At 49.3% G+C, this 20,886-nt stretch overlaps 1 protein-coding gene across 2 annotated transcripts in view; it reads right to left on the reverse strand.

The window, feature by feature from the left end:
* RNF157 (ring finger protein 157) overlaps window positions 1-20,515 on the reverse strand; it is an 85,223-nt gene extending 64,708 nt beyond the window's left edge. For both annotated transcript variants that reach the window (XM_054047865.1, XM_054047866.1), the window contains exons 1-2: window positions 20,039-20,515; window positions 4,321-4,439 (exon numbers count right to left, since the gene is read on the reverse strand). In XM_054047865.1, coding sequence (XP_053903840.1) covers window positions 4,321-4,439; window positions 20,039-20,126 — 207 coding nt within the window. In that variant the 5' untranslated portion in view covers window positions 20,127-20,515. The remainder of the gene's footprint in view (window positions 1-4,320; window positions 4,440-20,038) is intronic.
* Between the last annotated feature and the right edge of the window lie 371 nt (window positions 20,516-20,886).

Raw genomic sequence — 20,886 nt, forward strand, 5'->3', positions numbered from 1 at the left:
CCCGGCAGGGGCAGGCTGAAGACGTGCTAGTGTGACCTGTAATGCTCATGCTCTAACGCTGCGGGGTGAGGGAAGGCAAGTGAGCTTCATGCGGACTAAGAGCTCTATGGGGGAGATAACAGGAGCCTCCAGGGAAATCTGACTGAGGCCCATGGCCAGCCTAATGCAAGGTCCCTTCTTCTGTTTACCTCCATCCACTCACCCTGTCCCGCTCGCCCAAAGTGCCCCTGCCTCCTCCCCTACCCCACCTGCTGCTGGAGCCGAGTCGTGTGGAGAGCGCGCGCTGCCCTCTGACTCTTGGGCCTGGTGGCAGGGCCGCAACCTTCCTTCAGCCTTTCCTCTCACGTAGCAGTGTGGGGTTCCCCCCACGCCTCATTAGCGTTCACAATCTAAGCACTCACAAGCCCCCAAGGGCTTCATTAGTAACCGAGCAGCAAAGGGTCTGACCACCTGGAATGCGGCTTTCGGGAGAGGCCCAGGACTTGACAGGAAGCCCCAGTAAAAGGTTGTTTCAGTGTCTCAGCCATAGCTCATTGTAAACCACACGCCTTAGGCTGCGTCCACACTATAGCTCGGGGTGCGATTCCCCTGCTCGCGTACACGGCACTAGCTCCCACCAGACTAGCGCAAACAGGGGAGCTGCAGCAGCATGGGCAATGGCTGTACAGTCGAGTGGGCGAGGACCAGAGCTGCCTGAAATCAGTGTGTAGGTGCTCGGCACGGCTCTGCCATGCCTCTGTCGCCGCTCTCTGTGCTACCGCGGCTAGCCTGCTATTTATACTTGCACTAGGCCAAGGAGTGCTAGTGCGGATACATGTACATAGCGTGACCTGATGTCCCGTTTTTAAAGGGACAGTCCCGTTTTTGGGGACTTTTTTCTTATATAGGCGCCTATTACCCCCCCACCCCCGTCCCGTTTTTTCACAGTTGCTATCTGGTAACCCTACATGTACACGAGCAGGGGAATCATATCCCCAAAGTAGTGGAGACGTAACCCTAGTCTACACCGGCTGAGTTAGACTCCCCCCCAGTGCAGGTGGTTGGGTTCAACATGAGGAACAATGACATACAACGAAAAAAATCTCAGCTAGGAAAAGAACAGCTTCCATTTTCATCCTGAGCTGCCTGTTTCCATTGCTGCGTTGTGGTAATTTGCCCTTCGAGCAAACATAGGCCAGGTGGCAAGAGTAAATCTCCAATGATTCACCAGGGTGGGACGAGTCAGATGTGTGTGTATTGGCATGTAAATGAAGGGCAACATCAGGGACCACCATGGTCCAGCAGGGACCACCGTGATCATCATCTTCCTGTGTAACAGAGGCCTTAAGACTTCCCTGATGAGATTCCTGTTTGAACTACAGCAGATCTAGTTCATGGTGTCGAGGGCTCAGACCTCCACGTCCTTAATAAAATCTGGATTTTACCTGCAAGTCTCTGAGGGAAGTCACAAATAGACAGGAACTAACTTAAATGCAGTTTTCTGGAGGACACAAGCAAATTTATACATTTACTATGTAAATCAGGAGTAAAGCCGCCGAAGCCAAAGGAGTTACAGTGGGATAAGTAAGAAGAAAATCAGAACCATGGACTTAGGGAAAAAAAGCCTCCCACCATTTAGGGTTACAGAGATGGAAGGTGCGCTGATAGAATTTACATGACATGCAGAAACGCATCACGCGTCAAAGGTGGGCAGGAAGTGAAGGCAATTCACAAAGCATGAAAGGGGCTGATGGAATCTCTGATCGCAGAACTTTCCACGCCAATTGTTAAAGCAATAACGGTCACGTCAAAGCAACAGGACCCAGCAGGGGTGACTCACATTAATATTACCGCCTGAAATTAACACACCCCTATGAGAAGAGTCAATATGGCAGAATGTGGTTAAGATTCTTCCTCTTCAGCCACATAGCTGGAAAATATTTCTCTTTCATTTCCAAGTCAATTTTAGAAGTTAAAGAAGTGATGAGACTATCTGTATTTCAGCAATTACAAAGCAAAGTTCTCAAATAAAATAATCCTTTTGCTTTACCCTTTCCAACCCTAATTTAAACATGCTGGTCCAAGCGGGTGCTTTATGTGCCACCCCACTCACCCACCCATACTTCCGTTTATCTCCAGGAGGAAAACAAAGGGAACACAGAAAAGCAACAGTTTGTCAATCAATCTGCAATCAGATTTTCACAGGCCAAGTTTTCTAAGTGTCAGTGCAAATGATAAAATTCACACACAAGGCCAATTACTGCGTGCAGGTCAAGGGTAAAACGGCAGCTGGGCTGTGGGTGTGGTCTCTAACGTCAGTATTTATATTCAACACCTGTGTGAGTAGTTCTCAAACTTTCCCGGTGCTGCCACTCCTTTTCCCAGGACCCCTCTCCCTGTTAACAGTACGGGAAGAGCCAGGTGGTAGTGAGTGGCAAGTTAGGAACCTTTGACTTAGGTATTTGACTTAGGTAAATAGGGCGGGTAGAAATCGATCTCTCGGGGATCGATTATCGCGTCTCGAAATCGATCCCTGAATCGACGCATGTACTCCACCTCGTCAAGAGGAGTAAGCGACGGTGATGGGGGAGCAGCGGAGGTCGATTTGCCGCCGTCCTCACAGCAGGGTAAGTCGAATAGGATACTTCGACTTCAGCTGCGCTATTCGCGTTGCTGAAGTTTGCGTATGACCGCCCCCCCTGTGTAGACCAATCAGTGTCTTTGCTGCCACTGAAGAATGGTGTTACCAGCAAAAGATGCTGGGTGACAACAATCAGACTCTTGCCATTGGGAAAGAGTGTCTGCTTTACACTCTCTTCTGGGGGTGGAGAGAGGTAAGGCATGCTCCCCTATATCCTTCACCAAACACACTAAGAGTCTGATTTTTGAATGCAGGGGCCTGAGAGAACATCACAAACCCAGCATCTGCACATGGGCACTCACAGGACGGACAATCACGGAAAATGCACAGATCCAGGGGGTGACCCGTCTAGAGTACGGCCTAGTTAGGACCCAGTGTTTGGAAATGGAGCCTCCCGTGCGCAGAGTGCAGGCCTCAGCAGGGGTAGCCTGTGCCCCTCAGCCCAGCCCCTCAGACAAACCAATGAATGCTGACTGGCTGAGTCTGGGCCTCGTGACATGCGTCAGGAGTGGAATTACAGACGAGGCCATGGAAGCTATGGTAGGTGGAGCGGGTGCATGCACCAGCCTTTCCTGTCTTTGATGCCTGGACTCAAACACAAGCTCACGTCACAAGGGAGTGTGAGCTGGATAGTCTCTGGCGCACGGCCTCATTTGCGTGCATCACAGCTCAGCGCCACTGGCAGTGTGTGTTCTCAAGAGAGCCAGCAATGGTAGGGCAAGGGACATTGCATACCCGCTTTGAGCTGCACTGGAATGGCTGCCTTGAGAAGCTCGTCAATTGCCCACCTGCACTGGTGCTATCGGCATCTCCATTTTGTGAGTACAGCACTAGAGTCACCCACAGATTTAGAAGGCGAAATCCTGGGCCTGTTGAAATTAGTGGGATCTACCCAGCAAGCAGAGCATCAGTTAGACATCTTCTAATTGTAGGGATGGGCCTGAAACCACCCAACTCTAAAATTCATGGCTGTCCCTTCCACACCTCTCTCTGTAATGGGCTAATCCAAACACCCCCACAAACTTTGGGAAGCTTGTATCCAGGGATCTGAGTTTTGTAGCTCGGACCCAGATACCATGGTGATAGGTGTGGGATAAGAACCCAAACTTAACAGATTTCTCTGGCCAACTCAGAGGTGAAAGTAAGCCGGTACGGTCCGGTACGGCTTCCGCGGCAGGGATTTAAATGGGGGATCCCAGAGCCCTTTAAATCCTGCCCGCAGCTCCGGCGGCTGGGCTGGTGCCGGGATTCAAAAGGCCCGGAGCTCCCGCAGCTGCAGGGAGCCCCAAGCCCTTTAAATCCCCCTGCAGCTCCAGCTGCTGGAGCTGCGGGGGGTGGGGGGGGTGATTCAAAGGGCCCAGAGCTCCACGGCGGCCGGAGCCCCAGGCCCTTTAATTTGCCCCTGAGCCCCGGGGGCTCCCAGCTACCTCTGCAGCTGGGAGCCCCGGGTTGATTTAAAGGCCCTGGGACTCCCAGCCACAGCCGGTGCCCCAGGGCCTTTAAATCTTGAGAGGCCCCGCCTCTTTCCGGTTGAGGCCACGCCTCTTCTGGATGAGGCCACGCCCCCTCAGGACTCCAGCAGTACCAGTAAGTCCTGTAAGTTACTTTCACCCCTGGGCCAACTGGCAATTCAAGCCCCATGTCTCACAATATCAGATTCCTCCCTAACTGCAAACCCAGCTGAATGAATTTCACTTTACCACTACAGGTCTGTTTCCCAGGAAGTTCAGGTCACTGTTCTCTCCAAAGAGGTAGCCCTCCGGGTGCGTGGAGTCAAACTTCTCACCTCCCATGATGAAATGGCTGGCAAAGTAGCTCCCTAAAAAGGGACAGAAGAAATAGAGGCTGTCAAATGCACTGAATGGCGCTGGAAAGTGAATTCAATAAACTGCTGAGCAATGAAATGATCCCAGCGATTTCAACTCAGTCACATGCTACCACTTGGGGCAATGACGCATCCTGCGGGCAGAGTGGCAGCGGAGCCGCCGCTGAAATTAAACACGTTTAGTCAATGCGCTCAGATTTTGCTTTGTCTGTGGAAGTGCTTCACTTAAATCCCCCGGGGCTGAAGCCACCAAAACCAGCTGTAACTGACAAGAGACCTGTTCAAAAACTGCGACATGGTGGAGGGACGATCCAAGGTCTCAAGAACCGGGAGCCCTATTCTTCACACTGTCTGAGTGGCTGAGACAGTCCTTCTGCTTGGGGTTAGCACCACTGTCCACATTAACGGTCTAGTCTGAAATGGAAACTCCAGGGAGTTGTTCTGTTACCGTATTTTGGTGATTAGACAGAGTCACGGAAGAGAGGAGAATTTAAGGCAGCTTTTAAGAGACACCTGTCCTGATGTCAGCAGCTCCTCTTATCTAGCTCAGAGGAGGGGACCATTTTAATGACGCTTCCCCAAAAGGACCAGTCAGTAAGTAGCGCTCCCGTCCTACTCGGAACAAAACTGCACAGAGTCATCCTGGAGTCTGGTTTGTTAACCACGACACTTCCAAAATAACTCTATGCAAAACCCCAGCCTAAGTCTTCCCTCCAGGCGCAGCTGCTCCGAGGGGTCTTTCCATCACGACCTGTGCACTCCACTCCTCCGAGTGCCCATGCGCTCTCTGCCAGGATGCCTACCCTACCGTTACTACCTCCCTTGCTCCTTTACCAGGGATATCAGCTAGCTACACTCAGGAGTCAGCGAAAGTTACTAAATGGCTTTCCCAGCAGGATCACCAATCAGGTAAGGAGGTGGGTTATTTCCAGCAGACACTGACAGCCTGGACGGGCCTCCTTAAACTGCTCACCGTCAGACTGAAAGGATCGCCATCTTCACTGGAAAGCAGACAGTTTCCAAGTTGCTACGAAGCGTGTAAGGGTCATTTCAATGGAGCAACCCCCTCCTCCCCACTCCTTTGTGTTTTTAAGCAATAGAAGTGACTTTGCCATCTCTTGGAAGCAGATCTGCAATGCCACTCCCTTCGGCTTTGTTTAATCAAATGTATTTATTTAAATCGCAATAAAGGAAATTGGACAAACAAAAGACAGGGAAAAAATCATCAGAATTTGCAAATCTAGAACCGCATCCATTACATGCCCGTGAAATAAAGCATCAGTAGTGGTTGAATCAGATGCTCTGCAAAGAAATTAACCCTGTCCCACAGGCCAGCACAAGGCATAGGTGTCACTTAGCCCACGAGGACTTGCTTAGACCTTGGGTTTGCCCTCTGAAAAGGGGACCCAGTTCGGCCCTGGGAGTTCCACCCTCGTAGCAGTCATTATTACATCATATGAAAGAGAGAACTCCACATTTAAGGCTCTCTCATGGCAAACCTGATCCCTTTGGTCCCATTTGCTTCCTCGGAGCAGCATTATGGCAGCTTCTCGTCCAACTGTTAGCCTGATTTTAAAGTGCCTCTTTGGTCTAGTTAGTTGCGTCTCTTTGCAACTGGTTAGAGTGATTGTATTACCCAGTAGCTCTCTTTTATCAAGAAAAACCTCACCGCAGGTCAGACTTTGAGATCCTCATGCAGATTTTACTGAGGGTAACATTTTCAAGAGCGCAGAAGTGATCGAAGAGCCCAAGTTGTTTCTCAGGCAAATTCCCAATGGAGACAATGGAAATCTGCTTGCATAAGGGCGTAGCGTGTTGGCCAAATCTTGAGGTCAGTTTTCATCAGTACAGGTACCTTAGTGAAAAGTACAATTAAGATTTACCTCTAATTATGACCTATGTCTAGCACATTCTTCCTTCAGCGCCTGCACACTGCCTGTTAATGGATGCTATCTACTTGCCCATGGGGAGAGCAGATCCCCAACATGAGTTAATGCATCACATACATTTCCCAGACCTCTGACACCTGCCCCTTCACCCTCTAAACAATTCACAGATTTCACAGTAAAAGGTCAAACCAACTTAACAAGCTAGCCTTAATCCCAGCCATGCCAGCAGGAATGGATAGCCTCTGACTTGCAAGAGATAAAAGAGGGAGGATTGTTCTCCAGTGATTCTTCAGTTTCACAAATGGAGGGAGAGCAGATCAACGTTGGGGATTAGAAACAGAGGTATTAATCCTTGTAATAGACTTGATTTAATTTCTAGGGTTGCTAAAGAATACAGCAGCCGCAGCCCCTCTTCCCCCACCCCTCGCCCCCATCACCCAGTCACTGTCATGCCAGAATGCAGGGATATCTCCAAAGGCCCCGGGAACTGCAGGAAAGGGAGCAGCTAGAGGTCAGAAGCTGAGTCAGTCTAGCTCTGCTGCTAAGCCAGTAAACACTGCCAGAATAGTGAGATACTGACACACACTAGAAAACACTGGGCCCGTTTCTGCTCTCACTGACTCGCTGTAGATCAGGAACGATTCTGGTGTAGCCAGTGGAGTTAAAAACTGGTGTGGGATCAGACTCAGATCCTGTGTGTCTCAATATACCTGTTCAGTTCAAACAGCGACTGCCTACAACCCCCAACTTTACACCAGCATGTCCCCACAGCTCCTGGGGGAAAGGGGGCTCTGCCCACGGTGCCGCCCCCGCAGCTCCCATTGGCTGCGGTTCCTGGCCAATGGGACCTGCACCTGCGGAGCCGGGTTAGGGGACATGCAGGTAGGAGCCAGGTAGGGAGCCTGCCAGCCCTGCAAATCCCCTCACCCCCAGCACCCGCAGGGGTCCCGGGCCACGGGCTGCCGCCCACCTCTGCTCCACACCCCTCTCCAGGACCAGGAGGGATCCTGGGCCACCCCCCAGCACCCCCGGACCACCCCCCCATAGCACCCGCGCCCCCCCCCCCCCCCCCCCCGGCCCAAGTTTTAGTTAGGGATATATAATAAAAGTCATGGACGGGTCACAGGCCGGCGAATTTTTGTTTACTGCCCGTGACCCGGCCATGACTTTTACTAAAAATCTCCATGACTAAAACATAGCCTTACTTATAAACACTTTGGTGCAAGGACTGGTTCTCAGTGTTGATGCAATGGGGCCACACCTGAAACTGGCCCCTTTAGGCACTACCATGTCACAAATAATAATACAGTGGTTTAAGTAACCTTAACTTACACAGCTGTGTAATTAATCTTAATTTTCATGTTCTGACATTTGAGCGCTTTGCACCCTTTGGCACCCGCGGACTCCATGCAGATACAGGGGTCTATCCAGGCTGGATCAGGGCCTTCCAGGGGGTAGAAGGGTGTGAGGTGACATTTGACATGATTCTGAGCAGCAGCTAAAAGTTACACTGTGCAATTTACAAGAAGAAAACCACCAGACACCTAAGCGGGTACAATGACGTAGCTCACAGCTGAGGAAGGCTCGACGATCAATTATTGATGCCTGCTGCTTTCTGGCCCCATTTTCCACGTGCATAATTTATAGGTAAGATAGTTTCACAGAGAGAAAGCTGCCATCTGAAGGAACCCAGCAGTGAGCTGCCCTCAACCTTTGCTAAAACCGATATGGGCACATGTCTGGAGAGGAGGAGAGCGAGGATATAGATCACATGGTTTCACTTGGACAGATTCAGTGACTTGGGCAGAAGAGTAAACCATAGAAGTGCACATTAAACCTTCTAAGGGGAGTTTCCTAGGCCCCATAAAAAAGGTTAAAAGGAGGCAGCCTGCAGTTAAGCAGCGGCGCCATTTATTGTGTGCGCTCGACAATCCTGGAGCCCTGGGTTCAAATCCTGATCTAGCACCAGATCCACTTTCCACTACGCTCAGTGGAAAGGCCCCCACTGGACTGGGCACTTCGACCACAGGGAGAACGATGGTCTCCAGTTACTTCTCAGTGAGCAGGCTCCCCACACGATTCAGTCACAGGCGAGAGAGGGCTTTCTGCAGGGCAGGTGCTGCAGATCAGAAGGAAGGTGTCTCTTACCTGTGCATGGCACTCCATAGAGAGCACACGCAGAGCCGCGTGAGGAAGCTGGCACTGCATCCGCCCCGACAATGCCTAGTTCTAGATAGGGCCCGGCACCCTCTCGCTTGCCTGAGTGACTGAAGTTCAGGGTGAAGGTCAGAAGAAGTCGAAGGCCAGGGCCCAATGCCCCCGATGCAGGCAAGGGAGAGCAAAAGCTAGTGTAGATGGGGCAGCACCTCTCCAGAATCCCATGGAAACCCCCCTGCAGGACTGGGGCTCGGAGGCAGGGGAATCAAGGGGAAGCCACTTTATGCTGCTTGCTCTCATCTGAACCCAGGGAAGCTCAACACAGCAGTCAGTGCTACAAGCACTAGCTCCTATTCCCCCTGGGAACAGGGGTGGGCAGGGGAGTCAGCGGCTGCATTTCTCCCAAGGGAGCAACGATGCTGGAAAAGCTCCCTGTGCAGGCTTGGACCTTCCTTCCCCTGGGATCAGAGGGATTTGGAGACTGTCCCACCTACCTCCTCTGTTGTTGGCCCAAGACCCTGCACTTTTCACATTAGTCCGGACCATTCTGTTGAGGTAAAGGGTTGTCTTGTGGCCGCTGGGACTCAGCAGCTCTGGGCTGTGTCCAGATCCACCAGATAACCTGTGTGACCTGGTGCGAACCAAATGATCTCCCTGGGCCTCAGTTCCTCATCTGTGAAATGGGGATATGGTGCGTGGTATCACTGATCCCCTGGGGAGCCATTGGGGCTGCATGTTCCCACATTCACACTGCATTCCCTCTCCCCTTCATAAACACCCTCTTCCTTTTAGACGCAGACTCAGTGCTTGCGAGAGGGAAAATGTTGCCTTGTAAGGATGCCCAAGGAAGAGGTTTAGTTTTCCCAGGTTTCTGGGCAGGGGTTCGAGCTGCTTTTGTTTTGCAATCTGAAGAGGAACCCCTAGACAGTGAACCAGGCCCTTGCTGCTGTTGACACCGCCTGGCAGAGCGGTTACGCACCTTCCATCAGAACATAAGAATGGCCGTACTGGGTCAGACCAAAGGTCCATCTAGCCCAGTATCCTGTCTTCTGACAGTGGCCAATGCCAGGTGCCCCAGAGGGAGTGGACCAACAGGCAATGATCAAGGGATCTCTCTCCTGCCATCCATCGCCATCCTCTGACAAACAGAAGCTAGGGACACCATTCCTTACCCATCCTGGCTAATAGCCATTAATGGACTTAACCTCCATGAATTTATCCAGTTCTCTTTTAAATGCTGTTATAGTCCTAGCCTTCACAACCTCCTCAGGCGAGGAGTTCCACAAGTTGACTGTGCGCTGCATGAAGAAGAACTTCCTTGTATTTGTTTTAAACCTGCTGCCTATTCATTTGGTGACCCCTAGTTCTTGGATTATGGGAATAAGTAAATAACTTTTCCTTATCCACATCACTCATGATTTTATATACCTCTATCATATCCCTCCTTAGTCTCCTCTTTTCCAAGCCAAAGAGTCCTAGCCTCTTTAATCTCTCCTCATATGGGACCCGTTCCAAACCCCTATTAATTTTAGTTGCCCTTTTCTGAACCTTTTCTAGTGCCAGTATATCTTTTTTTAGATGAGGAGACCACATCTGTATGCAGTATTCGGGATACCATCGATTTATATAAGGGCAATAATATATTCTCAGTCTTATTCTCTATCCCCTTTTTAATGATCCCTAACATCCTGTCTGCTTTTTTGACTGCCTCTGCACACTGCGTGGACATCTTCAGAGAACTATCCACGATGACTCCAAGATCTTTTTCCTGACTTGTTGTAGCTAAATTAGCCCCCATCATATTATATGTATAGTTGGGGTTATTTTTTCCAATGTGCATTACTTTACATTTATCCACATTACATTTCATTTGCCATTTTGTTGCCCAATCACTTAGTTTTGTGAGATCTTTTTGAAGTTCATCACAGTCTGCTTTGGTCTTAACTATCTTGAGCAATTTAGTATCATCTGCAAACTTTGCCACCTCACTGTTTACCCCTTTCTCCAGATCATTTATAAATAAGTTGAATAGGATTGGTCCGAGGACTGACCCTTGGGGAACACCACTAGTTACCCCTCTCCATTCTGAGAATTTACCATGAATTCCTACCCTTTGTTCTCGGTCTTTTAACCAGTTCTCAATCCATGAAAGGACCTTCCCTTTTATCCCTTGACAACTTAATTTACTTAAGAGCCTGTGGTGAGGGACCTGGTCAAAGGCTTTCTGGAAATCGAAGTACACTATGTCCACTGGATCCCCCTTGTCCACATGTTTGTTGACCCCTCCAAAGAACTCTAATAGATTAGTAAGACACGATTTCCCTTTACAGAAACCACGTTGACTATTTCTCAACAGTTTACGTTTTTCTATGTGTCTGACAATTTTATTCTTAACTATTGTTTCGACTAATTTGCCCGGTACCGACGTTAGATTTACCGGTCTGTAATTGCCGGGATCACCTCTAGAGCCCTTTTTAAATATTGGCGTTACATTAGCTAAATTCCAGTCATTGGGTAGAGAAGCCGATTTAAAGGACAGGTTACAAACCTTAGTTAATAGTTTCGTCTCTCTTATCTAGTTAGACTGTAAGCTCTGCCGGGCAGGGACTGTCCATTACTGTGCACTTGTACAGCACCTAGCACATCAAGGCCCTGGTCTCAGCTGCGGTGTCTCGGTGCTACTGCAATACCAATAAATAGCAACACCACTCAGTCAGATGAACCTTGGGGTTTGCTATGCCGCCTGCCCACAGCTCATAGGTTGAAGGGGGATGTAAGAGAATGGGCTGAGGGGGAAGAGTTGCCTAGTGATTATGGATAGCCTGGGACCCAGGTTCAAGTCCCATCTCTGCCACAGATTTCCTGTATGACCTTGTGCACTTAGTCTCTCTGTGCCTCAATTTCCCAATTATAAAACACAAATAACAGCATTGACCTACCCCACATGGGTGTGGTGAGGATAACTGCACCATATGCTGTGGTAGTGGGGGGTATATGACAGATTACATTATGCTCAAAATTGAGTGAAAACACCCCTCCTTTCACCATCACTAATACAGGATCACTTTGGTACACAAGAAGTCAGGGACTGGAAAATAAGTTGGCAAATGGAATAAGAAAAAGCATTAAAGGGAAAAAATAAATAAAAGCATTTCCAAGACTGGTTTGTTTTTCTGTTATCGGGGAAAAAGATCTATAAACAACTCCTTACTGGAGGGGAAATGTCTATCTTCCACTCCAGCTACCATGAAATCATTTGGACACAAGCAACTAAAGCTCTGGACCAATGTGTGCCTTTGGATTTTTCTCCCTGTAACCTGGATAACAGCAAGATGTCTTGGCTCCTCGCTATGCTTGAGCCCTCTTTGCAATATCAAACCTCCGCTACTGCCCACCTACAAAACTCTTCGCTTTTCAACCAATAATTGAGCGGGAAGCCTTATAAATGTTCCATAGGCCCAGCAGAACGGCGTCAGTCATGGCAGAGGAGATTAAAGAGAGAAGTGGTAAATTGACAGTTTTGTCTCATCCACATGAAAGAGGAGACGGAGGAAGCAAATGGGTTGCGCTGGTCCAATGCTCCCCTCCCAATTAGGTGCAAAAGGCGGAGGGGGGGGGAAGAGAACAACAGATCCATTGTTGCATGGAGTTTGCTGTCTCTATGTAGAAGGGCTCCTGATCAGCCTGTAGTGAGTGCAAAGTGAAAGGCTCCATCGCCAGTTCATGGTTTGGACTATTAATACTTTACTTCCTTTCCTCCCTTAAGTCACTCACACATGCACGGACCTAGGCCATGAGCAACAAGACTAGAGATTCATTCTACGCTGACACCCAGGTGCAGGAAAACTTGCAAACCCGGCTACCTTGCCCCACCGCCGGTGAAGAGCTTGCTTTGAACATTCTCCCAGAGATCACCCTTGAGCCAAACACTTTAACTGCCTGGGCACTGCTGGGAAGGGAGGGGAGGAGGGGTTTGAAGTCCCCTCTGTCAAGCAACAAGCTTCCTATTATTGGCTAATTATAATTCTTTAACCAGCACCTGCCCCGAGAGGATTAAAACCCTGTCAAGGATGGTTAAATTGTTGAGGGAGAGCCAGGCTCTAATAAGATTTAAAACTTCTGAGACCTCAAGGAACAAATGAAGAATACAGTATCAGCGAACTGCGCTATTTTAAAAACGCAACAGAAGTTTGAACAAGGCATCATGTCACCTGTACACTAAGACAAGCCTCGTGTATCAGCATCCCCCCGCGCCAACGTCTTCATGTCAGAGAAGTCACACATGTACACAATGCATATTTGATCCAAATGATGCCACTAGGCTCCTTTTTGTGTGTGTGTCGAACACCCAGCAGGTGAATTGCTATAGAGAAGGAATCTTGGATTGGTCCTGTTCTGGAAGAGATCTAATTAGGGTTCCACCTGCAATACTGTATACTCCGAGACAAAGAACTCCTCCATGGAGTACAGACAAGCGCAAGGCTAAGAAGCTGGCAAGCAGCAGGCAGTTTTTTCCAGTTACTGTGCGATACAAGGCTAATGTGCTAATGGCAGCTGGGCTAATCAATTTAAGTGCACAAATAAAGCTCTCTTGCAAGTGTCCAATCGCTGTGGGTCTGTTTCCATTTTGCTGATCATGAAGAATTTGCTCGGGAGGAGGGAGAGGGTGGGGAAAGATACTGCCCCATCCAGCTCTATAGAAAACACTGCAGTTTAAACAGGAATCAATTGACACCCTCCACAGGCAGCTCCCTCCTCAAGTGGGCTGATAGGCACTGTACTTCTTGCGAACTCCTGTGCACATAAAGCAATTGAAGCCAGTTTTGCAGGTTTTCTAGAATCTATTGCTGACAATCATCTGAGACTGCAGCTTTGCCTTTAATTTCAGCTCCAAATCTGCTATACCACGTTCCTTGCAATACACACCATTCATTACACTTCATACTCAGGATTACACGTTAGTTACATCCCATCTCTTAGGAACAAAAGGCTGAAACCACTTTACAGTTGAAAGGTGCACCACAGGGCAGTGTTACAGGGCAGATGAGAGGGTGACAATTTTTACAAAAGGGTTTGAAATTGAAAGAACAATGAAAACGGGCGGATGTGTTGGGAGCCCCCCCCCCCCCCCCATTCATACTTTGTCTTGAAGCACTTAGCACACTGTTGGTGATGCATAAATAATCATATTGGGACTCCAAACACAACTGGGCCAGGCTAGTGCATTACAGCCCTAAAGGGAAAGGGATTAAAAAGAGGTGAAACTGACCAGGCTACTGCTACTATCCAACCTGATCCAAGTGGAGCAAACAACATAGAATAGAATCCTAGAATATCAGGGTTGGAAGGGACCTCAGGAGGTCATCTAGTCCAACCCCCTGCTCAAAGCAGGACCAATCCCCAGACAGATTTTTGCCTGAGATCCCTAAATAGCCCTTCAAGGACTGAACTCACAACCCTGGGTTTAGCAAGCCAATGCTCAAACCACTGAGTTATTCCCTCCCCCCTAAAAATGGGGATGTCAGTTACTTTTTTTTAAATGCTGATTGGATCATCTAAGATGTCACTAATAACACACATAAGGCATTCTTCTCTAAATGTACAGTGAAGCCTCTGCTTCTGGCCACCTGCTCTCCACAGCTGTGTTAACAGCTCGCAAAATCTCAGTCCCTGTGAGATTTCCCAGCCAGAGTAATTTAGGCTGTAGCAGGGAACCCCCAGCAGCCACCTGCAAGCCCCTCCCGCCCCCCCCCCCACACACACCTGCATACATTGTTTGTAATCAACCTGCGCTGATGTAGAGAAGAATGTCAGCAGTGTTTTAACTGCAAACTCAGGGCAAGATCATGCCCAACCCTGTGCAGGCATGCAAGGAAGAGAGGTGGGGGGGAGGAGTTCAGGCACTAGGATCCTTCCATCCCACCTTTTGTCTGGGCAGAAACCTGAGGAGCACCTGATGCACCCCACTGTAAGGTGCAGCGGATGCAGGTGATTTTGGAGGCATCATCTCTGTCTCAAGAGCTGGCCTGATGCATGTCTACATTTCCTACTGTGGGAAGCGGTTCAAAGCCACCCCCCATAGCCCAGGAGCGCCGGAAGGTCCCGCCCCAAAATGCCACCGCCCACAGAGGCGGCGGAAGGTCCCGCCGCCGAAATACCGCCGCGGTCGCTGCCCCCCAAACTGTAGCGCCCTAGGCGACCGCCTAGGTCACTTAATGGGTTGCGCCGGCCCTGCTGTAGCCCATTGTGTTATGGCTCATTTAGATGAGTGCAATAAGCCAGACAGAAGCCCTCAGGAGAAAGCACAGGGAGGACAAAGCCGAAACAGAAGAATGCTGTCTGGACAGTCTTCTTTTAAACAAACAAACAAATAGGCAGCCACAAGCCAAAAACATGGAATCCTTGAGTCCCTATGGCAGCCTCTGATACAACCAGTGGAACCTGTTCGTATTATTTGTATACCAATAGCACCTATGGACTCTGACCTAGTATAGAGCCCCATTGTGCGGTGCCAATGCATGAGAGACAGTTACTGCCCCGAATATCTTCCCTCTATCTAGATAAGGTAGCCAATGGGTGGGAGGCAAAGCAAAAGCACAGAGAGGTCACGTGACTTGGCCAAGGCCACACAGAAGGGCACTGGCAAAGGCAGAAGTAGCACACAGGCTCCTAACCTAATCCCCTGGATCATACCACGATACTTCCTCTTCTTTTGACTGTCACCTGGATGGAATGCTCAATTCCATCAGCGTGGCAGCATGACTCAGCTCATCTGCACCTTAACCATGGCATCAAACCTCAGTATTTTGTTTGCAGGGCGTCACTGGTTGATTAGATCCCTCACTGCTCCTCATGTCAGAGCCACCTGTATGCTCAGAGCACCTTAGATTCAGTATGTGCATTTCAATAAAAATCACCTTTGTATACCATAGTAGGTTGGACACTGGGTGGGGCAAATCAGCTTGTAAAGATAAACAAGCCTCCTTGACAAATAGTTTCTGAAGCCAATTCCATAATGGATAAGGCCCAGTGTGACCGTGAGCGCCCAATTATCAGACCCGATGTGAACTCAGATCTCTGCACTGCAGGTGGCAGCTTTCACAGATTTTAAGGCTGGAAGAGTTTATTAGGATCATCTAGTCTGAGCTCCTACATAACACAGACCTGAGTCTCACCCAGCGATTCCTGCCTCAGGAGTACATCTACACTGCAACACTGATGCGGGCCAGCCAAGGGTCTTTCCCTGCAGTGTTGACATACCCTAATAGTCCAACGACCTGAGGCTGAACTACACATCCATTAGAAAGACATCCAGACAGAGCCAGGAATAGATTTAAAGACTCCAGGGGATGGGGAATTTGCCACAACCCTTGGTGATCTGTTCCAACAGTTAGTTACCCTCACTGTTAAACACACGCATCTTGATTCCAGTTGGGTTCTGGATACACTGACTTATTCCAGTACACACAGTCTTCAAAATTGGCTTCCACATCTCATGGTGGGGCTCTGCATGCGGAGATGCCAGCAGAGCTGCTACACAGGAGATCTATGAACGGATGCTCCCCCTATTTGTCTATGTGGCAGAGGTGAATGAGAGGAGACAGGCACAGTGTCCACTGTTACACCTATTCAGTGGCTCTAAACATCTCACGTGAGGGATGCAAGAGACGCTACAGCCACTCTTCCAGCCCACAGAGCACGGAGAAGGAGCTACAGATCCACAATCTAGCCCTGGTGCATCGCCCCCACAGAGCCTCCTGCACGCTTCACCAGCGTAGAGCGTGACTAGTGAGTTGAAGTAAATTTCACCCTTAAACCCGGGGTGCAAGCTGAGTTACTTGCATCTTCCAGCCAGTAGAAAGGAAACTAGATGCAACTGGGAGCAGAGAAAGGGAGCCACCTTTTTCCACACAATGAATAATAGCACATTTCAATTCTTCGCATAACCGCCCTGACCCAGCTTAACGAGAAGCAAGAGGACACGGCCATATTTCATTAATATGGCGGCACGTGTCTGACGACTTGCACGCATGAGTAAAGCGCCTGAGTCAGCAGAACCATGACTTTGGCCAAAGCAGCGTCTCAGACTTTCAACAGAGAAACAGCCATGGCTGGGTAGAAGAAGACACTTACGCAGTAAAGGAAAGGGCAACTGACAAGCTCCATGCTACAGGCTGATCAGTTAGGTTCAGAACCCCTAAATCTATGAGAAAACAATAGGAGCTGCAAAACCTCCGCACCTCAGAAGCAGGGAACCAAGGACCATGCATACCTTCTGAGCCCCACCGCTCCCTCTTTGCTACAGCTATCGTGTTCCCGCACCTCTGGAGAAGGTTACTTTTAATAATACACCCATCTCTAGATTTACATTCCCAACTTTTGCATTTCAGAGAATGTTTACACTTCACACAAGCGATGCATGACACTTGTAGAAATCAGCACTGCAAGCATCTCTCCCACCGCTGCCCAGAACTGTTCTTCTAACTCAGCTGTCCCGCAAAAATGGCCACAAGCAAAACAATTGTAATCTCTCTTGGTCACTAGTCCCAGCTCATCTTAGGTTCAGATGGTGGTATTTGTTCCCTACACAACTTCTGGTAAACATCTGACTTGGTGAATTACTACTTCAGTTCCTGGTCCAGCCTCGCAACTTTGGACCTGAGATACACTAAAAAAAAAAAAAAAAAAAAAATTACATGGGGGAACCCAGACAGTGCTAGAACCTGCCCTATTGCACCACGCTGCACTTGGCCTGGTAACAGAGTGCTCCAGTACCAGATTTGATACAGCGTCTGTAAGTGTCTCTAGAACACCTGACTTCTCCACCGATAACCTGGACCCAACCAATCATCTAAAACACCTAGCAGCTGAACTGAGCTTTGCAGGTGCTCAGCCAAGCAACTGAACTGAGGATAAGAAAGTCCTTCTCATTCATGCAGAGGTCACTCTATTGAGGAGTAGGAAAAAGACATCTACCTCCAGCACTGCGGCCTCCAGTCTATTCACTCCTTGACATTTTGAGGACATTAAATCATGGTAATATACTAAACTAACCCATTGCCCTTCCTCAGCATCTTCCATCTGAGGACTGCAAAGCAGCTTACAGACATTGATGAATTCCGCCTCTCAAATCCCGGTGAAGTAAGTGGGGGAAGTATTATCACCCCCATTTCACAGGTAGGGAAACTGAGGCTCGGAAAGGTGAAGTGACTTGCCTGGGATGACAGAGCCAGGAATAGATTCCCTGGGGTGTGGCCTCGGGGGAAGGGGCAATATGGGGGGTGGAGTCATGATTTGGGCACTGGTGGCCCCCCCACTTTTAGGAAGCTTCCACCATTCCTGATGGGGATCTGCGGCACAGAGATTAAATGACTTTCCCAAGGTCACACAGGGAGTCTGTGGCAGCACCGGGAGTTAAATCCACATCTCTCAAGTACTCGTCCAATACCTTAACTACAAAGCTATCATTCCTCCTCTTCACAGTTTTCCTTCTGAACTTTAAATACCTACTGTAAATGTCACTCGTTTCCCAAAGATTTTCCATCAGGTCACGATGCAAAGCTTAGTTACAGTTAAGGAAGGCAAAATAAAAGGATGCAACAAAAATGACAGCATTTAAAGCGGCTCATGGGAAAGTGGAAAGAGAATCATCTCCAGCAGTCCCAGCACATGCCAAGCTCACAGTATCTATTGCAGTACTCAGGGACTCTGCATAACTCCCCTTGCTGTAAAAACGTGCGACTCCCATGTGTGCATCAAGAGGAGATTAAAACCAGCAGGCATCACCTGTTTAAAATGATGACCCCCACCAGAATACACCTTGTTGTGTGATTGGTGGAAATGATGTTGTTAAATGCCAATAACCAGACAGATGTTTCGGCAGGCCAATTCCAGCTATGCTGGCTATTACAAAGGCAAGCACATATTTTCAGTACAGAAACACAGTTTATGTTAGCAGTAATTCTTTCTAAAAAGGTCCTTGCTAGTAATTAGCTAGTAGTTTCTTATAGCACTGAAGCCCCTTAGCTTTTACCTTAACCTATTAATAATATTCAGTGCCTCAGGCTCATTTTGCAAACCAAGTACAATGCATAGTGGATCAAGATATCTTCAAAATATGCACCCCATAATGTAATACTTTGCACATCCATAACACCTTCCATCCAAGGATCACAAAACTCTTCATAATTATTACTGAATTAACCCTTCAGAAGATAGATATTGGCATTCCCATTATACAGGGGGAAAAGGAGGTCAGTGATTCCTCAAGGTCACCCGCTTTTCCACGAGGAAGAGCCGAGATCAGAACCCAGAACTGCTGACTCTCAATGCTGTGTGGTTTCATCTAGACCAGGCATCCTGCCTGCATGATCATGTCAGAAGCACAGGTTCATCGACTAGGAGAATTGCAAACCACACTCACGAAATCTTCAGGGGAAGGGTTGGTCTCAGATTGGTCAACAGGGAACCCGATGGGTTAAAACAATGGTTTTAAAAATAACATGCAGCCCTGGTGAGTATCTGTAAGAGCACAAGCCCCTAGTGCCTTGAGTGATATTGTCACCCTGGGAATTATTCTTCAAAACACAAAAGAAAAATGAAGTGGAACATGATACAGCTAAGTTTTTAAAGCCAGACAATTGTTTGCATTGCTAAATTGTCGTGACAAGGTGCAATCTGCTATTTAAAAGAGAATCATTAAGCTGGCAGACTGGAATTGAATCTGTACTTACTGAAGTTCTTACCAGAACCCAAAGTTCTTTCCTCGCTATTGCAATATTCGTAACCCGTTCTTTTCCGTGCCACACAAATAATGCATAACGCTGGCAAGAACAGCTGACGATACAGCTTTGCTTAACAGGCCAGAATTTTATAACCCCCACCCAGCATTTATGCATTTCATTTTTTTAAATGCAAGTAACACACGAGCCAAACATTCCAACCTGTGTGAACATACACAAGACACCACATTTACGGTTAATGTGTATTCCATGCATGCACATACAAAGATGGGTATGTAGCAATTCATTGTGGGATGCTGTGGTCCCAGTTCAGTTTTTACTAGGGACTTTAAAGGGAATTTTGCCAGAGCAAGGACTGAGTAAAACTCACTTAAGTCTCTGGATTTAGCCCTATAGCTATATCCACATTAGATACAATTAATAAAACAAATAGAATAGAAAGGTCATTTCTTTACCAGTGAGCACGGTGCTATGAATGTCACCAATATAATTCAGGCCCCATGTAAAAATATTGCAGCCTTACAAAGTATCAGCATGCAAGCAAGGGAAAAGAGGATTTAGGGCAGTCCAGACCTTTGAGAACCTTTGCCTGGAAGCTCATTCTTCCTGAAACAAACTCCACGAAAACTGATCAACTTCAGAAACTACTGCATCGCCTCCCACCCTGCAAAAGGACCGGCCCAGCCCTTTTCCCTCGCCACACAGGATGAAACGATTGCGAGCCTAGTTGAGGTTGGAGTTACCTCCTGAGCATGCACAGGTCAGTCACATTGCTTCCCATATGTCCCCGCTCTTTAAGCCTTACCGGATTTAGGAGGATATCTGTAGACTGAATTAGAAGGGATGTCCACCTCTTCCACCCCTGCGTTCTGCCTGCTGGTCAGCGCCCCCATGGCTGAGCCTTGCAGAGGGAATCCAGGGGCTGGGCTGGGGTGTTCCTAACGGGATGAATGCAAGAGCAGGCAATGCAAGCGGGAGAGGAGGAGGAGCAGGGCAGCCTCCCAGTGTCCTCAGGCAACCGCACTGGCTTTGCCCACTGCTCCTTCAGTGGGGAGGCTGCCGCATTGACTCTCCTGCTGCTGAGCAGGGGACAGGAACAGCTGCCCTCACTCCCATCCCTTCCTCGCCGGAGCTGAATGCACGGGCTGGGCTGGGGCTAGCGGGGGCCCCTCCTGGAGCACTGCGGCTCACCAGGGGCGGGGGGTGGTGCCTGCATCGCCAGGGCTGAGGATGCCGCCGCTGGAGGCCCGGGAGGCAGCCCCTGCCCGCAGCAGCATCCTCTCCCCCTGCGCCGGCAGCCGCGCGGAGCCTTTGCACGGGGGGCTGGGCGCCGCCTTGACGTTCGGGCGGCTCGCCAGCCAATGGAGGCGGGGAGGAGGCAGCTGTCACCGGCCGGGCCGGGGTGGGGGCAGGAGCCGCCTGCAGACCGCTGCACGAGCTCACCTGGCTGCAGCGCCCCAGCTGGGGCAGGGTCTGGGCTCGGGGGGCAGAACGGGGGCCCCGGCCCCGGGTCCAGCCCCGGCCCGGGGAGAGAGGAGCAGCCCCAGTTGCTCAGCGGCAGGCCCTGCAGCCGCGAGCTGGACCCAGGCCAGAAGCCACCTGCCGGAGGTACCTTCTGTGCATGGAGAAGCCGGTGTGGGGCCCCTCCCGCTG

This window comes from Malaclemys terrapin, chromosome 13, assembly GCF_027887155.1.
Source record: "Malaclemys terrapin pileata isolate rMalTer1 chromosome 13, rMalTer1.hap1, whole genome shotgun sequence".
NCBI lineage: Eukaryota > Metazoa > Chordata > Testudines > Emydidae > Malaclemys > Malaclemys terrapin.